This window comes from Amblyraja radiata, chromosome 32, assembly GCF_010909765.2.
Source record: "Amblyraja radiata isolate CabotCenter1 chromosome 32, sAmbRad1.1.pri, whole genome shotgun sequence".
NCBI classification, from domain to species: domain Eukaryota; kingdom Metazoa; phylum Chordata; class Chondrichthyes; order Rajiformes; family Rajidae; genus Amblyraja; species Amblyraja radiata.
In genome coordinates, this window is record NC_045987.1 from 25,859,212 (window position 1) to 25,880,161 (window position 20,950).

Consider the following 20,950-nt stretch of genomic DNA (forward strand, 5'->3'; position numbering starts at 1 on the left):
TTATCATTTAAAATTTCACAAATACTGGTTTGAATCAAGTATCACAACAACAAAATTGTAACTGAGTACTTAGATTTAATACTTAAAAAAAGGAGAGCAGTGTAATGTATTCATACATATTCATGTGTATGTTAATGAGTTGGTGTTCAATATAAGCAGGGAATGCTGAGTAATAAATCTCTCTCTCGTGATCCAAGCAACCTGCGTGTAAGTTGTTCTTCATTCTGCCGTCCGGAATATAACAGTTAGGTTCGTAAGTGATAGGAGCAGGAATAGGCCATTCGGCCCATAAAGTCTACTCCGCCTTTTAACCATGACTGATCTAACTCGCATTCTCACCCTTGACACCCACACAAATTAAGAATCTGACCATACCCTCTTTAAAAATATCCATTGACTTGGCCTCCACAGCCTTCTGTGGCAAAGAATTCCACAGATTCACCACCCTCAAAAATGTGACCAATGTGATTGATGAGGGCAGAGCTGTAGACGTACACATTGATTTCAATAAGATATTTGACAAGGTTCCATGTGGTAGGCTGCTCTGGAAGGTTGGATCCCATGGGATCCAAGGAGAGATAGCTGACTGAATGGAAAATTGGCTTCATGAAAGGAAGCAGAGGGTGATGGTGGAAGGCTGCTTTTCACACTGAAGGTGGTGTGCCTCAAGGTTCGGTACTGGGCCCATTACTGTTTGTCATCTATATCAATATTTTGGATAAGAACATACGAGGCTTGACAGATCACACTTAAGTGGGTGGAATTGTAGATAGCGAAGATGGTTGTGAAAGATTGCAGCAGGATCTTGATCGGTTGGCCAGGTGGGCTGAGGAATGGTTGATGGAAATGGTTGATGGAATTTAATACAGAGAAGTGTGAGATGTTGCATTTTGGGAACTCAAACCAGGACATTTTATATGTTTCTATAAGATATCCTCATCCTTCACAATGAATGATAGGGCCCTGGGGAGTGTTGTAGAGCAGAGGGATCTAGAAGTGCAGGTACATAGTTCCCTGCAAGAGGCGTCATGTAGAAACAGAAAATAGGTGCAGGTGTAGGGCATTCAATATGATCATGGTTGATCATCCAACATCAGTACCCTGTTCCTGCTTTCCCCCCATACCCCTTGATTCTGTTAGCCCTAAGAGCTATATCTCAGTCTCTCTTTAAAACATCCAGTGAATTGGCCTCCACTGTGGCAGAGAATTCCACAGATTCACAACTCTCTGGCTGAAAAATTTCCTCCACATCTCAGTCCTAAATGGTCAACCCCTTATTCTTAAACTGTGTGACCCCTGGTTCTGGACTCCCTCAACATTGGGAACATTTTTCCTGCATCTAGCCTGTCCAATCCCTTAAGAATTGTAGGTAGACAAAAGTGCTGGAGAAACTCAGCGGGTGCAGCAGCATCTATGGAGCGAAGGAAATAGGCAAAGTTTCGGGCCGAAACCCTTCTTCAGACTTGTATTGTATAACAAGAATTGTATATGTTTCTATAAGATTCCCTCTCATCCTTCTAAATTCCAGTGAATACAAGCCCAGTCGATCCATCACAGGTCACAGGTCGATAAGGTGGTCAAGAAGACTTTCGGCACATTGGCCTTCATTAGTCAGAGCATTGAAGAGTATTATATGTGTTATATGAGGTTTAATAACGCTCTCATGAAAGCAGCCCAAGATATTTTACTTTGCTGAAGGCACTATATAAATGCAAATTATTGTCGAATGTCTACAGCTCAGTCGAAGTCACAGTCAAGGGGAAGTGAGTGAGTTACTGAGAAATGAGCAGAAGCTGATCAGCAAATTACCAGTGTTCAGCTGTACATCTGGGCCACTGGACATGGTCAAATCATTTAGATATGATGATATTGTTCACTTTCACAGATAACTATTGAAGTGCAGCTGATTTCATTGGGGGAGCAGCAGACAGAAGGGAGCAACAGTTGTGTGCCGTTCCCCAGGTGGGTCACTAGGGTTGCCAACTTTCTCACTCTCAAATAAGTGACAAAAGGTCAAACTAAGGGACAAATTCCCCGACGGCAATTGCGTTGACCGACTCGCGGGCGGCCAGTGGCTGGGTGAATGATGAGTTGGCCCGGGTGCTGGACAGCACACAAAGACCAGCCGGTGGGTCAGCTGAGGAGTTTTGGCCCGGGTGGGACGTCGCGCGCAAAGTCCGGCGCCCCATCCAACTCATGAACCGATGATCGGCCATGAGAAGGAGGGGTGGTGGTGTCGGCAGTAAGCGAAGGTCCGAAGGTTGGACAACTGGCTGGGCTGCTGACCGACGGGGCCACGGGCGAGACGCTGCTGCTGCTGCACTCCATGGGCTGCACTATGTTGGGACAGGTGAGGTTGGGCCGGACGCGGCGCTCTGACCCGACAGTCCCCTCGACCCGAGTAGTAGCAGTCAAATACGAGACAAGGGCGGTCCCGTATGGGACAAACCAATTTAGCCCCAATATACGGGATGTCCCGGCTAATACGTGACAGTTGGCAAACCCTATGGTTATGGATATCCCTGGCAGTTCATCCAGGATCTGACACTCTGAGAGTCTGAGGATATCCACCGGGATACAGCCGGGATCAGCCTGCAGCTCCACCCAGTGGACCTACAGTGCCAATGCACCTCCTGCAGAAATATAGCGTCTGGGTCCAGTATTGATCCTCTTTACATTTTCTCCACATTAAATCCAAAGCCAGATCTCAAATGGTTGCATAACAGAAGGGTGAACTGTAGTAGCCAGACTCAATAAACCTGGCGAGACCAAACTAGACTCAGCGAGCATTTCAGCAAACACTTGCGCTCGGTCCGCCAAGGCCGACTGGATCCCCCGGTTGCTAAACCACTTTAACTCCGATTTCCATTCCCACACCGGCCTTTCTGTCTTGGGCCTCCTCCATTGCCAGAGTGAGGCCACAGACAAACTGGAGGAACAGCATCTCATATTCCGCTTACAACTCAAAAGTGTGAACATTGAGTTCTCCAATTTTAGGTAACTAATCTACAACATCTTCCCACCTTTCAACCCCTTCTTCCCCCGTGCCACACCTTGATGTGCGCCCATTTCTCTCATTCTCATTCCTTCCCATTCCCTTCCTCCCTCTGGCCTTGTAACTAGTGCATCTTCTATTCTTATCTCCTTATCTCACACGTATTGTCTTATTATCTCTGGCTTTTGTCCACCCATCTGATAATCAAACTCCCCCTCACCTGTATCCCCCATATATGCACACCTGTATGTCCCAAGCAGTCGTTCCAGGTGCGACAAAGGTTCACCTGTATCTCCTCCGTCCCAAGCAGTCGTTCCAGGTGCGACAAAGGTTCACCTGTATCTCCTCCAACCTCATCTACTGCATCCGCTGCTCTAGATGTCAGCTGATTTACATCGGTGAGACCAAGCGTAGGTTGGGCGATCGTTTCGCCGAACACCTCCGCTCAGTCCGCAATAACCTACCTGAACTCCCGGTGGCTCAGCACTTCAACTCCCCCTCCCATTCCCAATCCGACCTCTCTGTCCTGGGTCTCCTCCCATTGCCAAATTGAGCAACAGCGGAAATCTGGAGGAACAGCACCTCATATTCCGTCTGGGGACCTTGGCGTCCCTATGGCATTACATTGAATTCTCCGAATTTTTGCTAGCCCTTGCCTGTCTCTCTCCTTCCTTAACCCTCAGCTGTCTCCTTCCCACCCTCCCATCCGCCCGCCCTCGGCTCCTCCTCCTCCTCCCCCTTTTCCTTCTTCTTCCCCCCCCCCCACCCCCATCAGTCTGAAGAAGGGTTTCGGCCCGAAACGTCGCCTATTTCCTTCGCTCCATAGATGCTGCTGCACCTGCTGAGTTTCCCCAGCAATTTTGTGTACCTTCCCCCTATCACTTGCCTGGCTTTGTCCTGCCCCCACCTCTCTTTTAGGTTTCTGTCCCCTGCTACAATCAGTCTGAAGGAGGGTCCTGACCTGAAACGTCACCCATTCCTTCTCTCCAGAGATGCTGCCTGTCCCGCTGAGTTACTCCAGCATTTTGTGTATATCTTCTGCATCACTAGAGTGCTTGCATTGGCATGGGATGAGGTCAAATGGACGCAGGGCTTTGAAACAATGTCCTACCAATAAGCATTACTTCTGGTGTCTAATTCTCTGCTCTGCTGCAAGCTTTCTGTTAGCAGGCAATTGCCTCCATTAATGCCAAGTCCCATTGCAGCACCCCATTGGAATGTGGTAAGAATTAGTCAGCACGTAATGCTCAGAGTCAGGACTGTGTTTAAGAGCAGGCTATCAGAGTTCACACTCTGCCGGGGTCAACTGCATCAGAAGCAATGTCCCTTTCATCCGCATCCTCCTTGTATCCCATCCAACCCATATTACAGTCCATTAGAAAGCACAGATTTGCTGTCCTGCATGTATACTTCAATGAACTAGGATGAACAAAAGCATTCCTTGCATCTCAAATCTGAATACTTCTGCAATATTCAGACTGCATCTGTCAGACAAAGCACCCAATGCTCTACCAAGTTTATATAAGGCGAATATGAGCTTTCCAATTGGGAACTGCCTGACCTGCTGAGTCTATCTTCTGAATATATCCAAGATGGATATGGATTTAAAAAAAAAAGTATAGCATGGAAACAGGCCCTTCAGCCCACCCGTCTCCATTTTGACCATCGATCACCCATTCACACTAGTTCTATGTTATCCCACTTTCTCATCCACTCCTTACGCACTAGGGGCAATTTACAGAGGGCCATTTAACCTACATATTCGCACGTCTTTGGGATGTGGGAGGAAACCGGAGCACCCGTAGGAAACCCACGCGGTCACAGGGAGAACGTGCAAACTCCACACAGACAGCACCCGAGGTCAGGATTGAACCCTGGTCTCTGGCGCTGTGAGGCGGCGGCTTACTGACTGCGCCACCGTGCCACCCATTCTGTGGAATTCTCTGCCTCAGAGGGCGGTGGAGGCAGGTTCTTTGGATGCTTTCAAGAGAGAGCTAGATAGGGCTCTTAAAAATAGCGGAGTCAGGGGATATGGGGAGAAGGCAGGAACGGGGTACTGATTGGGGATGATCAGCCATGATCACATTGAATGACGGTGCTGGCTCGAAGGGCCGAATGGCCTACTCCTGCACCTATTGTCTATTGTCTATTCAGTTTACTCCTACACAGTCTAGTGGCTTTCAAATGCAAACGTGGTCTCAACTCAGCACTCTCCCTGTTTAGGAAGGAACTGCAGCTGCTGGTTTACACCGAAGATAGACACAAAATTCCAGAGTAACTCAGCGGGACAGGCGGCATCTCTGGAGAACAGAAGGAATGGGTGACGTTTCATGTCGGGACCCTTCTTCAGACCCTTCTTCCTGTTTTACTCCAACACACTACCTTGGCCATGGCTGTCAGATCGTTAGTTTAACCAAGACAAGACCACAACATGCTTTGCAATGTCTAATGAAGAAGCATTGTCAAGCAAACCATCTGAAGGAAGGTCCCAACCCAAAACGTCAACAATCCTCCACATTTGTTTCATGACCTACTGGGTTACTCCAGAACTTTGTGTTTTACTCAAGGTTCCAGCATCTGCAGTTCCTCGTGTTTCTCTTCCCCCCTCCACCCCCCCTCCCCCACAACCCTCCCCTGTCCTTGTTCCATCAGCGCGGTCAATTGGTATTAACGAGGAACACAAATGACCAGGGCCTGAGAACTGAAAACCCTATTTGGAAACTCGGAGATACAATCACACTGGTGCGAGCCGTAATAAATCTGAGGCAGGGCTGAAAAAGATCAATAAACCTGCAGAACAGGGACTGTAAACGTTGAATTAATGCCGATGTGCTGCTGTGATGACAGGCCTAAATTGGTGTAGAGGAACAGAGAGGTCCTGGGGTGCAGGTACATGAGTTACTAAATGTGATGAGGCAGATTAACAGAGGTACAGCTAGTCAAGCTGATCGCTGCCATTTATTTGTACAGGAATAGAATTCAGAATCAGCAAAGTCATATTGCATGTGTCTCTAACCTTGGCTAAACCACACTGGAGAAAAGTTCACCTTCCTCTTTTCCTCAAAGATGGCCGGCACGGTGGCGCAGCGGTAGAGTTGCTGCCTTAACGCGCCAGAGACTCGGGTTCAATCCTGACTACGGGTGCTGTCCGTACGGAGTTTGTACCTTCTCCCTGTGACTGCGTGGGCTTTCTCCGGTTTCCTCTCACGCTCCAAAGACGTACAGGTTTGTAGGTTAATTGGCATTGGTATAAGTGTAAGTTCTCCCTAGTGTGTGTGGGATAGTGTTAGTGTGCGGGGATCGCTGGTCGCCTGTTTCTGCGCTGTATTTTTAATCTAAACTAAAATAAAGATAACACAGCCAATTCCAACAGTGTAAAAAAGATTTATAGGGTTGGTAAAATAATTGTGATAATAACAATCTGGAACAGAGGATCTGGCTGGAGCTATTCTTGTCAAGAAATTGGAAGTTACTGAGCAACCTAAACTGATGAAAGGGTTTGACAAAAATATTTCCACTGTAAAGGTCAAAACTAGGGACCATAAATATAGGATGTTCACGACCCAATTCTATCCGAAATGCAGATGCAATTTCTTTCTCTAGAAAGCGGTGAGAATGGAATTCTCGATCACTGACGTACTCAAAGAGGTGGGTTCATGAGGGGGAAAGAGCGTTCACGTCGCGGCCCTGTTTCCACCAATCTGTCCGTCACCACGCACAAGAAGCACAAGAGGCGACAAGACAGACACCAAGTCTACTCCATCATTCAATCATGGCTGATCTATCTCTCCCTCTCAACCCCATTCTCCTGCCTTCTCCCCGTAACTCCTGATACCCTTCCTAATTAAGAATCTGTCAATCTCTGCCTTAAAAATGTCCATTGATTTGGCCTCCAGAGCCGTCTGTGGCAATGATTGTCACGGATTCACCACCCTTTGACTAAAGAAATTCCTCCTCATCTCCTTTCTGAAGGTTCGTCCTTTTATTTTGAGGCTCTGGTCTGTAGGTGACACTTTGGGCAGCTCTGCCATCAGGTAACTGCCTCCGGATTCTCCGGTTAGCCGCGTGGGTTGAGGTAAAAGTAGACAAGTCTCTCTTGCTTGACTTTGGAGTTAGTGTGCTTTCCCCAGAGTGTGAGAGGTGGCAGAGACTGGTAGCAGGAGCGAAGCCTAGGTCAGGAGGCCCAGAAACACACCAACGCCACACAGGCTAAGGAAGTTCGGCATGCCCCCTACAACTCTCACCAGCCTCTGCGGATGCACCAGGCAAAGCATTTTATTGGGATGCATCACAGCTTGGTTTGGGAACAGCTCCATCCAAGACCGCAAGATATTGCAGTGAATTGTGGATGCAGCCCAGACCATCACACAAAGCAACCTCCCTTCTATTGATTCCATTTATACCTCACTCTGCCTCAGCAAGGCCAGCAGCATAATCAAGGACGAGTGGCACACAGGACACTCCCTCTTCTCCCCTCCATCAGGCAAAAGGTATAGAAGTGTGGAAACCTCCAGATTCAGGGACAGTATCTTCCCAGCTGTTATCAGGCAACTGAATCATCCTACCACAACCAGAGAGCAGCGCTGAACTACTATCTACCTCTTTGGTGACCCTCGGACTATTCTTGATCGAACTTTGCTGGCTTTACTTTGCACTAAACATTATTCCCTTATGTATCTATACTGCAAATGGATCGACTGTAATAATGTCTGAAGAAGGGTTTCGGCCCGAAACGTTGCCTATTTCCTTCGCTCCATAGATGCTGCTGCACCCGCTGAGTTTCTCCAGCTTTTTTGTGTACCTTCGATTTTCCAGCATCTGCAGTTCCTTCTTAAACACAACAGACTGTAATCATGTATTGTCTTTCTGCTGACTGGTTATCACGCAACAAAGCGCAACAAAGCGTTCACTGACTAAACTAAACGAACTGTTTAAGAAGGAACTGCAGATGCTGGAAAAATCAAAGGTAGACAAAAATGCTGGAGAAACTCAGCGGGTGAGGCAGCATCTATGGAGAGAAGGAATAGGTGACGTTTCGGGTCGAGTCTAACTACACATTTATAACAGCTGCCATACAAGAACAAGGTGGCACAGCGGTAGAGCTACTGCCAAACAGCGCCACAGACCCGGGCTCGATCCTGACTATGGGTGCTGTCTTGTACGTTCTCCCCATGACCTGCGTGTGTTTTCTCCGGGTGCTCCAGTTTCCTCCCACATTCCAAAGACGTGCGGGTTTGTAGGTTAATTGGCTTCTAAATTGCCCCTAGAGGCAGGACCAGGGCAGCAGCTTATCCTGAATCAGCACTGGTTGAAAAGCACAGCGCCACAAACAAGATGCATATTGATTTATTCCTCTTATTATCCAGCAGCACACAGCATTGTCAGCTTTAGTACTAACAACATTCGTTCGCACAATGTCCCGAAGAGCAAACTGTGGAGCATCCTGGACAATACAGCTCACCCCCTCCATGACACACTGGTCAACCTGAGGAGCACATTCAGCACCAGACTGGTTCCACCAAGATGCAGCACAGAATGCCACAGGAGATCCTTCTTCCCTGTGGCTATTAAACTGTACAACTCCTCCCCCTCCTGTCATGGGGTAGACTGTGACTGAATCCCCCCCCCCCCCCCAATCTTTGCACATCCCCAATCCATTCCACTCGTCACTTTAATTTCATGTTTCATGTATGTTGTGTTTTTATGATTGTTGGCAGATCAATTTCTATCGCATCGTATGGTATCGTACCCAGGGGGAAAGTCCAGTTGCTCCTCGACAGCAGTTAAGGAACACGCAACATGACAACACTGTGATGCAACTGTGCAAAACCACAGCCTTCGTCTGCGCCTCACAGTTTAATCGTAGGCCAGATCTCAGACCAAGAGGGCGGCACGGTGGCGCAGTGGTAGAGTTGCTGCCTTACAGCGCCGGAGACCCAGGTTCGATCCTGACTACGGGTGCTGCCTGTACAGAGTTTGAACGTTCTCCCCGTGACCGCGTGTGTTTGCTCCGAGATCTTCATTTTTCTCCCACACTCCAAAGGCGTACAGGTTTATAGGTTAATAGGCTTCTGTAATTGGGTAAACATTGTAAATGGGCCCTAGTGTGTAGGATAGAGCTGAGTGCAGGGATCGCTGGTCAGTGCAGACTCAGTGGGCCGAAGGGCCTGTTTCCGTGCTGTATCTCTGAACTAAACTAAACCTAAACTAAGAAGCAGAGAGGCCAGGAGCAGGTCGCATTTCATGCTGGGGTTTCTGCGCTAAGGACCAACAGTCAAGCAACATTGAAGCAACAGCCAAGAAGACACCAACACCTCTGCTTCCTCAGGAGACTGAGGCAAGTCAGCCAGTCTCCAGTAACTCTTACAAGCCTCTACAGATGCACCAGAGAAGGCACACTGTCAGGCTGCATCACAGCTTGGTTTGGAAACAGCTCTGCCTAAGACGGCAAGAAATTGCAGAGTTGTGGATGTAGCCCAGTCCGTCACACAGACCACACTCCCCACCATTGACTCCATCTACACTTCGCTCTGCCTCAGAAAAGCAGCCAACACAATCAAAAACTTGTCCCACCACGCTCATTCCTTCTTCTTCCTGCTTCTGTTTGGCAGAAGTGTACAGAAGCTTGGAAGTGCGTACCACCAGACTCAGGAACAGCTTCTTCCCCTCTGTTATCACCCTTCTGAACGGTCCTTCCATAAGCCAGAGTACTGTCCGATTCACCTCTACCCCATTGGACTATGTCTCTGGAACTGGTGCGCTATAATGCTGAGAACTATATTCTGCACTCTGTATCTTCCCCTTTGCTCCACCTATTGTACTTGATTGTATTTATGTATAGTATTATCTGATCTGTTTGGATAACATGCAAAACAAAGCATTTCACTGTACATTGCTACACGTGACGATAATATACCTAAACCTAAATTATTATTCAGACTACAGTTGTATAGTTTAGTTGTTTTAGTTTAGAGATACAACATGGAAACAGGCCCTTTGGCCCACTGAGTCCGCGCCGACCAGCGATCATCCCATACACAGGCACTATCCTACACAGTAGGGACAATTTACATTGATACCAAGCCAATTAGCCTATAAACCTGTAAGTCTTTGGAGTGTGGGAGGAAACCGGAGCACCCGGAGAAAACCCACTCGCTCCCAGGGAGAACGTGCAAACTCCACACCAACAGCACCTCCAGTCAGGATGGAACCCGGGTCCCTGGGCCTGTCCCGCTTGAGTGATTTTTTGGGTGACTGCAGGCGACTGCTGCAAAATATTCAACATGTTGAACATTTTCGGCGACAGTGGCGACAATTTTTGCTGTCGTAGGCTGTTGTAGGTTGTTGTAGGTGAATTCCATTACAACTAGTCCCTGGCAGTCGCCTAAAGAGTCACCTAAGTGGGACAGGCCCTTAAGCAGCAACTCTACCGCTGCGCCACCATGCCGCCCATAACTAATAGCTAAAGTGCTTTGTATGGTTTGCCCAACACACAATGCTTTTGTAAACCTCTCATAATTCACCGTACTCAAATTCTACCAACAAAGACAATATGAATCTTGCTCAGTGATCACTTGTGGGATGCTTCCCTACTCTCAGGGCTAGGAATGGGGCCTTGCCCACAGGCCAAGACTCTTCCCATTTTTTTGTGTAACTCTCTCATTTTAGGATCATTCTTATGTCTTTACGGGATCAGGCCAAGGGCATGAGAGATGTATCGGCATGTTCATGCAGAGTGTAAGCTAACTGCATTTCCAATCAACAAACAAATGGTTTCAGTAGGAGGGCTGCTAGCCCCTATAAGGGATTGGCATTCAGCCCTGGGCAAAGGCAGGCACAAGGCCTTGGTGGCCTGGTGGTGCAGTGGTAGAGCTGCTGCCTCACAGCACCAGAGACCCGGGATCAATCCTGACTACAGGTGCTGTCAATGTAGAGTTTGCACATTCTCTCTGTGACCACGTGGGTTTTCTCCGGGTGCTCCGGTTTCCTCCCAGACTCCAAAGACACACAGGCTTGTTGTTTATTTGGCTTGTGAATTAGCCCTAGTGTGTAGGATAGAACTAGTTTTTGTTTTCAGATTTAGTTTTAGAGAAACTGCGTGGAAACAGGCCATTCGGTCCATCGAGTCCGCTCTGACTAGTGACACCCTGTACGCTAACACTATCCTACTCTCGAGGGACAATTTACAAATAGTACAGAAGCCAATTAACCTAAAACCCTGTACGTCTTTGGAATGTGGGAGGAAACCGGAGAAAACCCACGCTGGTCACGGGGAGAAAGTGCAAACTCTGTACAGACAGCACCCGTAGTCAGGATCGAACCCGGGTCTCTGGCACTGTGAGGCAGCAAAATTACTGCTGCCGTTCCAGCCAGATCAATGGTTGAATGGGTACCAGCGTATGGGTGATCGCTGGATGGAACTAATGTATGGGGATTGCTGGTTGCATGGACTTGGTGGGCCGAAGGGCCTGTTTCCACGCTGTATCTCGCATCTAAACTACACGAGGGCGAAGGGCCTACCTGCGCCATGACGACCTGTGTCTGCTGCTGCTGCTGGCAGAGCTGGGCTTGGAGCAGCTGGAGCTGGTGGTGGGAGGCCAGCGGGGTGAGCGACGAGCAGGGGCTGCCAGCAGAGGGCGACAACGGCGGCGGCGAAGGCCCAAACGGAGTCCCGTCCCTGGAGTCCTGGAGACGGAGAGGACAACAACGTCAACAACACCAGCACAAGGACCGTAATCTCACCGTACACACGTACACATAACAATACACCACCAAAATATACACAAAATACTGGAGTAACTCATAACTTCATAAGTTATGGGATCAGAATTCAGCCATTCAGCCCCTCGAGTTCAATCATGGCTGATCTATCTCTCCCTCCAAACCCCAGTTTCCTGCCTTCTCATCATAACCCCTGACACCTGTACCAATCAAGAATCGTCTATCTCCACCTTAAAAATATCCATTATTCCACAGATTCACCACCGTCTGACTAAACAATTTCCTCCTCATATCTTGTCTAAAGGTTTGTCCTGATATTCTGAGGCTATGGCCTCTGGTCCTGGACTCTCCCACTAGTGGAAACATCCTCTCCACAGCCACTCTATCCAGGCCTTTCAGTATTTAATACGTTTTAGTGAGGTCCCCTTCGTCCTTCTCAACTCAGCAGGTCAGACAGCATCTCTGGAGAACTTCTCCAGACTCAAGCAGGATCCCGACCCAAAACATCACTTATCCACGCTCTCCAGAGACGCTACCTGACCCGCTGAGTTACTCCAGCACTTTGTGTCCTTTTTAAAGAACAAATCAGGAATGGAGCCACAAGGAACCGCAGATGCTGGAATCTTGAGCAAAGAACACAAAGTGCTGGAGAAACTCAGCCGGTCAAAGGAGAGTGCGGCAAACGGGCCCTTCGGCCCAACTCACCCACACCGGCCAACATGTCCCAGCTACACTAGTCGGCGGCGCACAGTCGGCAGGACCGAGAACAAGCCCAAAGGCTCGGCAGACGGGGTAACTGGGAGCTGGAGAAGTCGGACGTGAGGGGCAAGGGCCGGTAGGAAGGTGAACCGGGGTAATGTCTCCAGTGCCTTCAAGGTCGGATGCAGGAGGCGCCCCCGGGACAGAAAGATGTACCCTTAACAAGGATCGTGATATAGTTACTTGAAATTTAGTTTAGTTTAGTTTAGAGATACAGCATGGAAACATGCCTTTCGGCACCGAGTCTGCGCCGACCAGCGATCCCCGCACACTAACACTATCCTACGTACACCAGGGACAATTTACAATCACACCAAGCCAATTAACCTACAAATCTGTACGTCTTTGGGGTGTGGGAGGAAAATGAAGATCTCGGAGAAACCCACGCGGTCACGGGGAGAACGTACAAACTCCGTACAGACAGAACCCGTAGTCAGGATTGAACCCGGGTCTCTGGCGCTGTAAGGCAGCAACTCTACCACTGCGCCACCAATAAATAATTTTTGGTTTAAAAAAAAAACGATGGCTGGGCGAGGAGTGGGGAGGAGAGGAGAGGAGAGGGGAGGAGGGTGGAGAAGAGGGGAGGGGAGGGACGTCGGTTTGCGGGAACTGCTCCAGTACATCGAGCTCACAGGCTGATTGGACTTTGGACCAATGGCGCCAAAACATGGCGGTGCCCGCAAGTATAATATATTCAAAAATAAATTCACTGCACATATGCATTTGTGGGGGGTGGGGTGGGGGGGGGGGGGGGTAGTTTAGGGTGCAGTTCTGGCATGCAGACATTTGTAGGGGTGTGGGGGTAGTTTAGGGTGCAGTGCTGGCAGGCGGACATTTGCACAGAACACTGTCACAGTGATGCACCGATAACCCTGTGAACTGGGATCGGAAAAGTGCCCACTAATTCCCGCTGCAAATCTGCTGGACTATTAATGCTCCAACTAACTGTCAGGGAAACCATTACAATAACAAATGGCTCAGCCAGTATCGACTGAAGACAGGACACAGCAAGCTAATCGCTCGGTAATGAGTGTGTGATAACACAGCCTGCCCTGCTCCTTGCCCAACTGCCACACCAGCTACAATGCTGATTGAATGTCCGTCCACCCGCCCAGCTATTCACCCTCTCCCCCTCTCACTATCATGGTCACGTCAAGTACACATCACCAAGCGCCTGAACCACTGCCCCACTCTCTATGCACCCATTACATGGCTCAGCACAGCTCCAATGCCATCTCTACATTCAGACCAAACCGCAAGGTCATAGAATCATACAGCACAGAAACAGGCCCTTCGGCCCAACTTGTTGGTACCATATGGTACTTGTCCCCTAGGGTACCGACACAATCACCCCTCACACTTGGCTCATCCCTGTGCCCATCTGACTGGGTCTCTGCCGGTGCTTCCGAGATGAACTCCATAGAAACATAGAAATTAGGTGCAGGAGTAGGCCATTCGGCCCTTCGAGCCAGCACTGCCATTCAATATGGCTGATCATCCAAAATCAGTACCCTGTTCCTGCTTTCTCCCAATAACCCTTGATTCCGTTAGCCCTAAGAACTTTATCTAACTATCTCTTGAGTACATCCAGTGAATTGGCCTCCAATGCCTTCTGAGGCAGAGAATTCCACAGATTCACAACTCTCTGGGTGAAAACGTTTTTCCTCATCTTGGACCTCAATGGCCTTCCGCTTATTCCTAAACTGTGACCCCTGGTTCTGGACTCCCCCAACATCTGGAACAATTTTCCTGCACCTAGCCTGTCCAATCCCTTAGGAATTTTATATGTTTCGACTCCAGCCGAACAGTCAACTCTAGTCGGAGAGGGGCTCAGGAGTTTCTGGGATTGGGACCATCCATTCACCTGCCTTTGCAACTGTATCTCTAAACCACCCATCCAACCATGCCAAACCTTCCTCTAACCTCATCCCCATGTCCCTGCACAGAACTACAGAGAGCATCGAGTACAGCACAGACACTGTGGGCCGAATGGCCTGTTCCTGTGCTAAATGATGCCAAAACCAACCCTTATCTGCCTGCACATAATCCATATCCCTCCATTCCTTGCATAGCCATGTGTCATAGTGTGACACATCCTGGAAACAGGCCACTCGACAGTAACAGAAGCTGTTCCTCAGTCTGGTGGTGCGCGCTTTCAAGCTTCTGTGCTTTCTGTTGGATGGGAGCAGAGAGGAGGAGGAATGACCAGGGTGTGACAAATATTCTTTAGAGGTGATTCTCAAAGTACTTGATAAAACATTGACGGCAGCATCACACAGAACTGAACCAGAGCCTGCCACCGATGGGAGTCCACACCCGCCCTCAAACACACATTTACACCAACCCCCTTGTATTCTCCCAGCCTTCTCATTAATCCCCCCCCCCCCCCCCCCCCCCCCCCCCCCCCCCCACACTAACACATTAATCTTCCAACCCGGGTGCGTGCCTTTGGAATTTTAGCTTAGTTTAGTTTAGGCTAGTTTAGAGATACAGTGCGGAAACAGGCCCTTCGGCCCATCGAGTCCGCACCGACCAGCGATCCTCGCACATTAACACTATCCGACACCCACCAGGGACAATTTTTACATTTATACCAAGCCAATAAACCTACAAAACCTAAACGCCTTTGGACTGTGGGAGGAAACCAGAGCACCCAGAGAAACCCCACACAGACAAGCACCCGTAGTCTCTGGCGCTGTAATGCCCCTGTCCCACTTCGGAAACTTGAGCGGAAACCTCTGGAGACTTTGCGCCCCACCCAAGGTTTCCGTGCGGTTCCTGGAGGTTTTTGTCAGTCTCCCTACCTGCTTCCACTACCTGCAACCTCCGGCAACCGCACGGAAACCTTGGGTGGGGCGCAAAGTCTCCAGAGGTTTCCGTTTAGGTTTCCTAAGTGGGACAGGGGCACATTAGGCAGCAACTCTACTGCTGCACCACTGTGCCGTGCAAATGTGGGAGGAAACTGAAGCATCTAGTGGAAACCCACGAGGTCCCAGTGGAAACTGCACACTGACATTGACCTTCAAAGATCCAGCGATTTGTTATTGTGCCGCTGAGATTTGCCAGCCCTGGACCATTGACATCATCGTTTCTGCAGCCTGATTTTCTATAACTGGTAGATTCTTTGGAAAACAACTGTTTACAGCTGAACATCCTGTATGGGAACATGGATGGAAGTACTCCTCACCCTTTCACATCCACAGTGGCGCTGTTACTGCTGAACTGATGGGAACAGCACCTCATATTTCACTGGGGCAGCTTACAGCCCAGCAGTACAAATATTGATTTTTCTAACTTCAAGTAACCCTTGCATCCCCTCTCTCTCCGTCCCTCCCCCACCCAAGTCGTTTTACTAGTTTCAAAGTCGTCGTGTTGAGTTTCATTGTCTGTAACTCATTTTCACCTCGCCCACAGCGAACAATAGCCTGGCTCCTTTCTCATTGTTACTTTTGTGCATATCTTTCATTCATTTGTTCTATATCTCTCTACATCACCGCCTACATCTCTCCTTTCCCTTTCCCCTGACTCTCAGTCTGAAGAAGGGTCTCGACCCGAACCTTCACCTATTCCTTCTCTCCAGCGGGGTTCTGCCTGATCCGCTGAGTTACTCCAGCTTTTTGTGTCTACGTTTGGTTTAAACCAGCAGCTGCCGTCCGTATTCCTTCCCACACAAACTGATAATGCGTTCCATGTCATTAACAATTATTCGGTCTTTGAGAGCATTGAAAGATTGCATTGATAGCAAAGAATGTTGTCAACCTGTGGTACAGGCGCAGAATGAAAAATAACATTTCATTTCAATGACCTTTCACAAGGTGAGATATGAGATATAAATGATAAAGGCAGCATTAACAGGGATAGTGAGAGATCACGTCACAAGATCGATTTATAATTAAAAGGTACGACACAAAGTACTGCAAGTGCTGGTTTACAAAAAAACCCACAAAGTGCTAAAGTAACAAGTCAAGCAGGCTCTCTGGCGAACATGCATAGGCTCCAGAGAGGCCCCTCAGTCTGAAGAAGGGTCTCAACCTGAAACGTCACCCATTCCTTCTCTCCAGAGATGCTCCCTGTCCCGCTGAGTTACTCAAGCTTTTTGTGTCGATCTCCAGAGGGACTTCCTGACCCGCTGAGTTACTCCGCTGAGATTGATAAATTCTTGATTAGTGCGGGTGTTAGGGGTTATGGAGAGAAGGCAGGAGTGGACTCCATGGGTGGTGGGCTGGTTTTTTGTCAGCCCCTCTCCCTTCTTCTCAAAATCCATAAATTATTTCCGCGTACCTGGACTCCATCCTATCCACCCTCCGTTTCTTCCTCGACCACAGAACCATCCAATTTCCCCCCACTAACACTCTACTCCTCCTAGCGGAGCTGGTCCTCACCCTCAACAACTTCTCCTTTGACTCCTCCCACTTCCAAGTCCAAGATATAGCTATGGGCACCCACATGGACCCCAGCTATGCCTGCCTCTTTGTAGGGTACGTTGAACAATCCCAGTTCCAGGCGTACACTGGCCCTATCCCCAAACTCTATCTCCATTACATTGATGACTGCATCGGTGCTACCTCCTGCATCCATACAGAACTCACTGACTTCATCAACTAATTTTCATCCTAGTTCAAATTTATTTGCACCATCTCCAACACCTCCCTCCCCGTTTCTTGATCTCATCGTCTCCATCACAAGAAATAGACTATTGACTGACGTCTATTACAAACCCATTGACTCCCACAACTACCTCGACTACACTTCTTCCCACCCTGCTTCCTGCAAAGACTCTATCCCCTACTCCCAATTCCTCCGTCTACGCCGCATCTGCGCGCAAGATGAGGCTTTCCAAACCAGGACATCCGAGATGTCCTCATTCTTTAGAGAACAGGGGTTTCCCTCTCCCATCATAGATGAGGCCCTCACTCGTGTCTTCTCAGTACCCCGCAGCTCCGCCCTTCCCCCCCTCCCCCTAGTCACAGACCTTTCTGTCCTCAGTCTCCTCCATTGTCAGAGTGAGGCTAAATGCAAATTGGAGGAACAGCATCTCATATTATACATCACAGCCCAGTGGTATGAATATTGATTTCTCTCACTTCAGGTAGCCCCAGCATTCCCTCTCTCTCTATCCCTCCCCCACCCAAGTCTCACTAGCATCTCATTTTCACCCTTCTTCTCTCCTTTCCCCTATCCCTAACCAGTCTGAAGAAGGGTCTCGACCCGAAACGTCACCCATTCCTTCTCTCCAGAGATGCTGCCTGTCCTGCTGAGTTACTCCAGCTTTTTGTGTCTATCTTCGGTTTAAACCAGCATCTGCAGTTCTTTCCTACACACTGGTTTCTATACTGATTGATGCGGCTGGCAACGTATTGTCATGCACTTTGAAACAGCCCTGAAAGAACATGTCTTATAGACAAACAGATGTCTCCTACATTCATCCAGCTGTAACATTCAGTATGCAAGCAAGGAAAATACTCAGAATGGCAATTATTCATTAGTGACTGAAAACACTAATTACATTCCAAAAAAGACACAAAGTGCTGGAGTAACAACAGGTCAGGCAGCATGTCTAGGTGACATAGACAGGCAACATTTCTGGTCTGGAAGTGTAAGAAGGAAATGCAGATGCTGGTTTAAATCGAAGGTAGACACAAAGTGCTGGAGTAACTCAGCGGGCGAGGCAGCATCTCTGGAGAGAAAGAATGGGCAACGTTTCGGGTCGAGACCCTTCTTCAGACTGAAGTTGAATCAGCCTAAACATCCAGATCCGTAACGTTGCCTATCCATGTTCTCCAGAGATGCTGCCTGACCCGTTGTGCTACTCTGGCACTTTGTGTCTTTCTTTGTAAACCAGTATCTGCAGTTCCTTGCTTCTACAATTATATAAAAATACAATGATATTAAAAACTAAACTAAATATTCTAAAGGTGGAATGAAGTGAAAGCACCTGATAATTCCTCTCTGTGAGAGGTTGTGTGGATTTATCCATTTCTGGCTCAGTCCCGTCGCACTCTCTGGTGCTGTAGAGTTCCACGTCTCTGTCCACTTTCCCGCTCCTCTCTGCTCCAGGCAGCTGACGACCTGTTCAAAGAAAGCAAGGCAGACTGGTGCTGAAGATGCTGCTCACGTTGCTGGTCCTCACAAACAGCACAGGGTACGTTCTCAGTTATAATGGGCAACTCTGAATGAGGTCATAGTCATACAGCATGGAAACAGGCCCTTCGGCCCAACTTGCACATGCTGACCAAGATACCCCTTCCCCACCAGTCCCACCTGCCGTACCCTAAACCAGTTCCTTGGCCCAATTCGTCCATCTAGACCAAAAGGTCCCATCTAAGTTTCTTCCACATGTCTACATTTGGCCCACACTATTGAGTTTAGTTCAGAGATACAGCGCAGAAACAGGCCCTTCGACCCACCATGTCCGCGTTGACCAGCGATCCCCATACACTAGCACTATCCTACACACTAGGGACAATTTACAATTTTTACTGAAGCCAATTAACCCACAACCTGTACGTCTTTGGAGTGTGGGAGAAAACCGGAGCACCCGGAGAAAACCCACGCAGGTCATGGGGAGAACGTACAGACTCCATACAGACAGCATCTGCCGTCAGGATCAAACCTGGGTCTCTGGCGCTGTGAGGCCGCAACTCTGCCACCCACCCTATTCCTATCCATGTACCGGTTCAAGTATCTTTTAAATGCTTTTATAGTTCCTGCCTCAACTGCCTCCTCTGGCAGCCCGTTTGACCGATATCCCTTTAAAACGGTCCTATCCACCCTAGATAAGGGATGTATCGGACATTAGGTACAGGTGCTACACGATCTTAGCCAAAATGCTGAGAAGCGGTTATAATATTTTATACATTATAACCAGCAGCACTAGAAAGACAAGGTTACAACAAATCTATGGCATAGAAACAGACCATTGCTGGTAATGGATTATGTTGCAGCAAACCACTCACCACCTCTCTTCATCTTACACCAGCAATGCTTCCTCTTCCTTTGCCTGATGTGATTACGGAGACTCTCATCAAATGTACATGTACTACTTTCCTTAACCAAGCTTAAGGTCATAGAGTGGACCTTAGGGTCATACAGGCCCTTCGGCCCAACTTGTCCATGTGGACAAATATGACTGGTTTAGATGGTACATGTTAGTAAACATTATTGCGGCACGGTGGCGCCGCGGTAGAGTTGCTGCCTTACAGCGCTTGCAACGCTGGCCACCCCGGTTCAATCCCGACTACGGGTGCTGTCTGTACGGGGTTTGTACATTCTCCCCGCGACCTGTGTGAGTTTTCTCTGAGATCTCCAGTTTCCTCCCACACTCCAAAGACATACAGGTGTGTAGGTTAATTGGCTTGGTGTAAAGGTAAATTGTCCCTAAGATAGACTCAATGAGCTGGAGTAACTCATCTCTGGGGGCAGCATCTCTGGAGAGAAGGAAAGGGTGACATTTTGGGTCGAGACCTTCGAAACGTTACCCATTCCTTCGCTCCAGAGATGCTGCCAGTCCCACTGTGTTACCACAGCTTTTCGTGTCTATCTTCGGTTTAAACCAGCATCTGCAGTTCCTTCTTACACATTTTGTAATTTGTGCCCCAGTGTGTGTTGTATAGCGTTAATGTGCGGGGCTCGTTGGTCGGTGCGGACACGGTGGGCCAAAAGCCAAACTAAATTATAAAATAATTCAGCACAGACACCGGTCCTTTGGCCCAACCTGCCGTTGCTGGTAAATGTGACTGGTTCAGATGGTGCATGTTGGTCGCATAGAGCAGTAAAATAACCAGTCCTTCAGCCCAACTCGTCCAAGCCGACCAACATGCCCCGTCTAAGCTAGTCCCATTTGTCCACATTTGGCCCATTTCCCTCTGTACTATCCCTATCCATGTACCTGTCCAGGTATCTTTTAAATGCCTCAATTACCTCCTCTGGCGGCTTGTTCCATATACCCACCATCCTCAGAGTGAAAAAGTTGCCCCTCAAGTTCCTATTAAATCTGACCTCTCTCACATTAAACCTGCCCAAGATGCCCCCATCAAAGCTAGTCCTGTGAGCCCACATCTATCCCATTTCCCTCTAAACCTTTCTTATCCATGTACCTGGGCAAGTAAATCCCCACCCACACTTCTACAGAATAAAGATTGCATCTAATTACTCATTGCTGGTCATTAAATTCTGCGTAGGAGCAGTGTGTCTGTCCGACAGTCCTTCCCCGCTTCTCCCGTGCTTCTGTGTCCTGGTACAAAGGAGAGCAGACCGTACATGGCGCTCCATCTGTGGTTTCCACCGGAGTCCACCGCCACAGGGCACGTCTATTTATAGAACAAAGCCGAACTCTTTAGCCCCCGAATCACCATCTGGAAATCACTGCAGCCAATTACCACAAGTGTATTATTTTCTCTGCTTCATGTTCATAGTTCATAAGTTCTGGGAGCAGAATTAGGCCATTCGGCCCATCACGTCTACTCCGCCGTTCAA

The 20,950-nt window shown here is 48.6% G+C and overlaps 1 protein-coding gene across 3 annotated transcripts in view; it reads right to left on the reverse strand.

The window, feature by feature from the left end:
* The window catches only part of LOC116990729 (carboxyl-terminal PDZ ligand of neuronal nitric oxide synthase protein-like), a 130,358-nt gene that overhangs the window by 17,792 nt on the left and 91,616 nt on the right, over nucleotides 1-20,950 (reverse strand). For all 3 annotated transcript variants that reach the window (XM_033048658.1, XM_033048657.1, XM_033048656.1), the window contains 2 exons: nucleotides 18,411-18,544; nucleotides 11,516-11,680 (listed from right to left, as the gene is read on the reverse strand). In XM_033048658.1, the coding sequence (XP_032904549.1) occupies nucleotides 11,516-11,680; nucleotides 18,411-18,544 (299 nt within the window). The remainder of the gene's footprint in view (nucleotides 1-11,515; nucleotides 11,681-18,410; nucleotides 18,545-20,950) is intronic.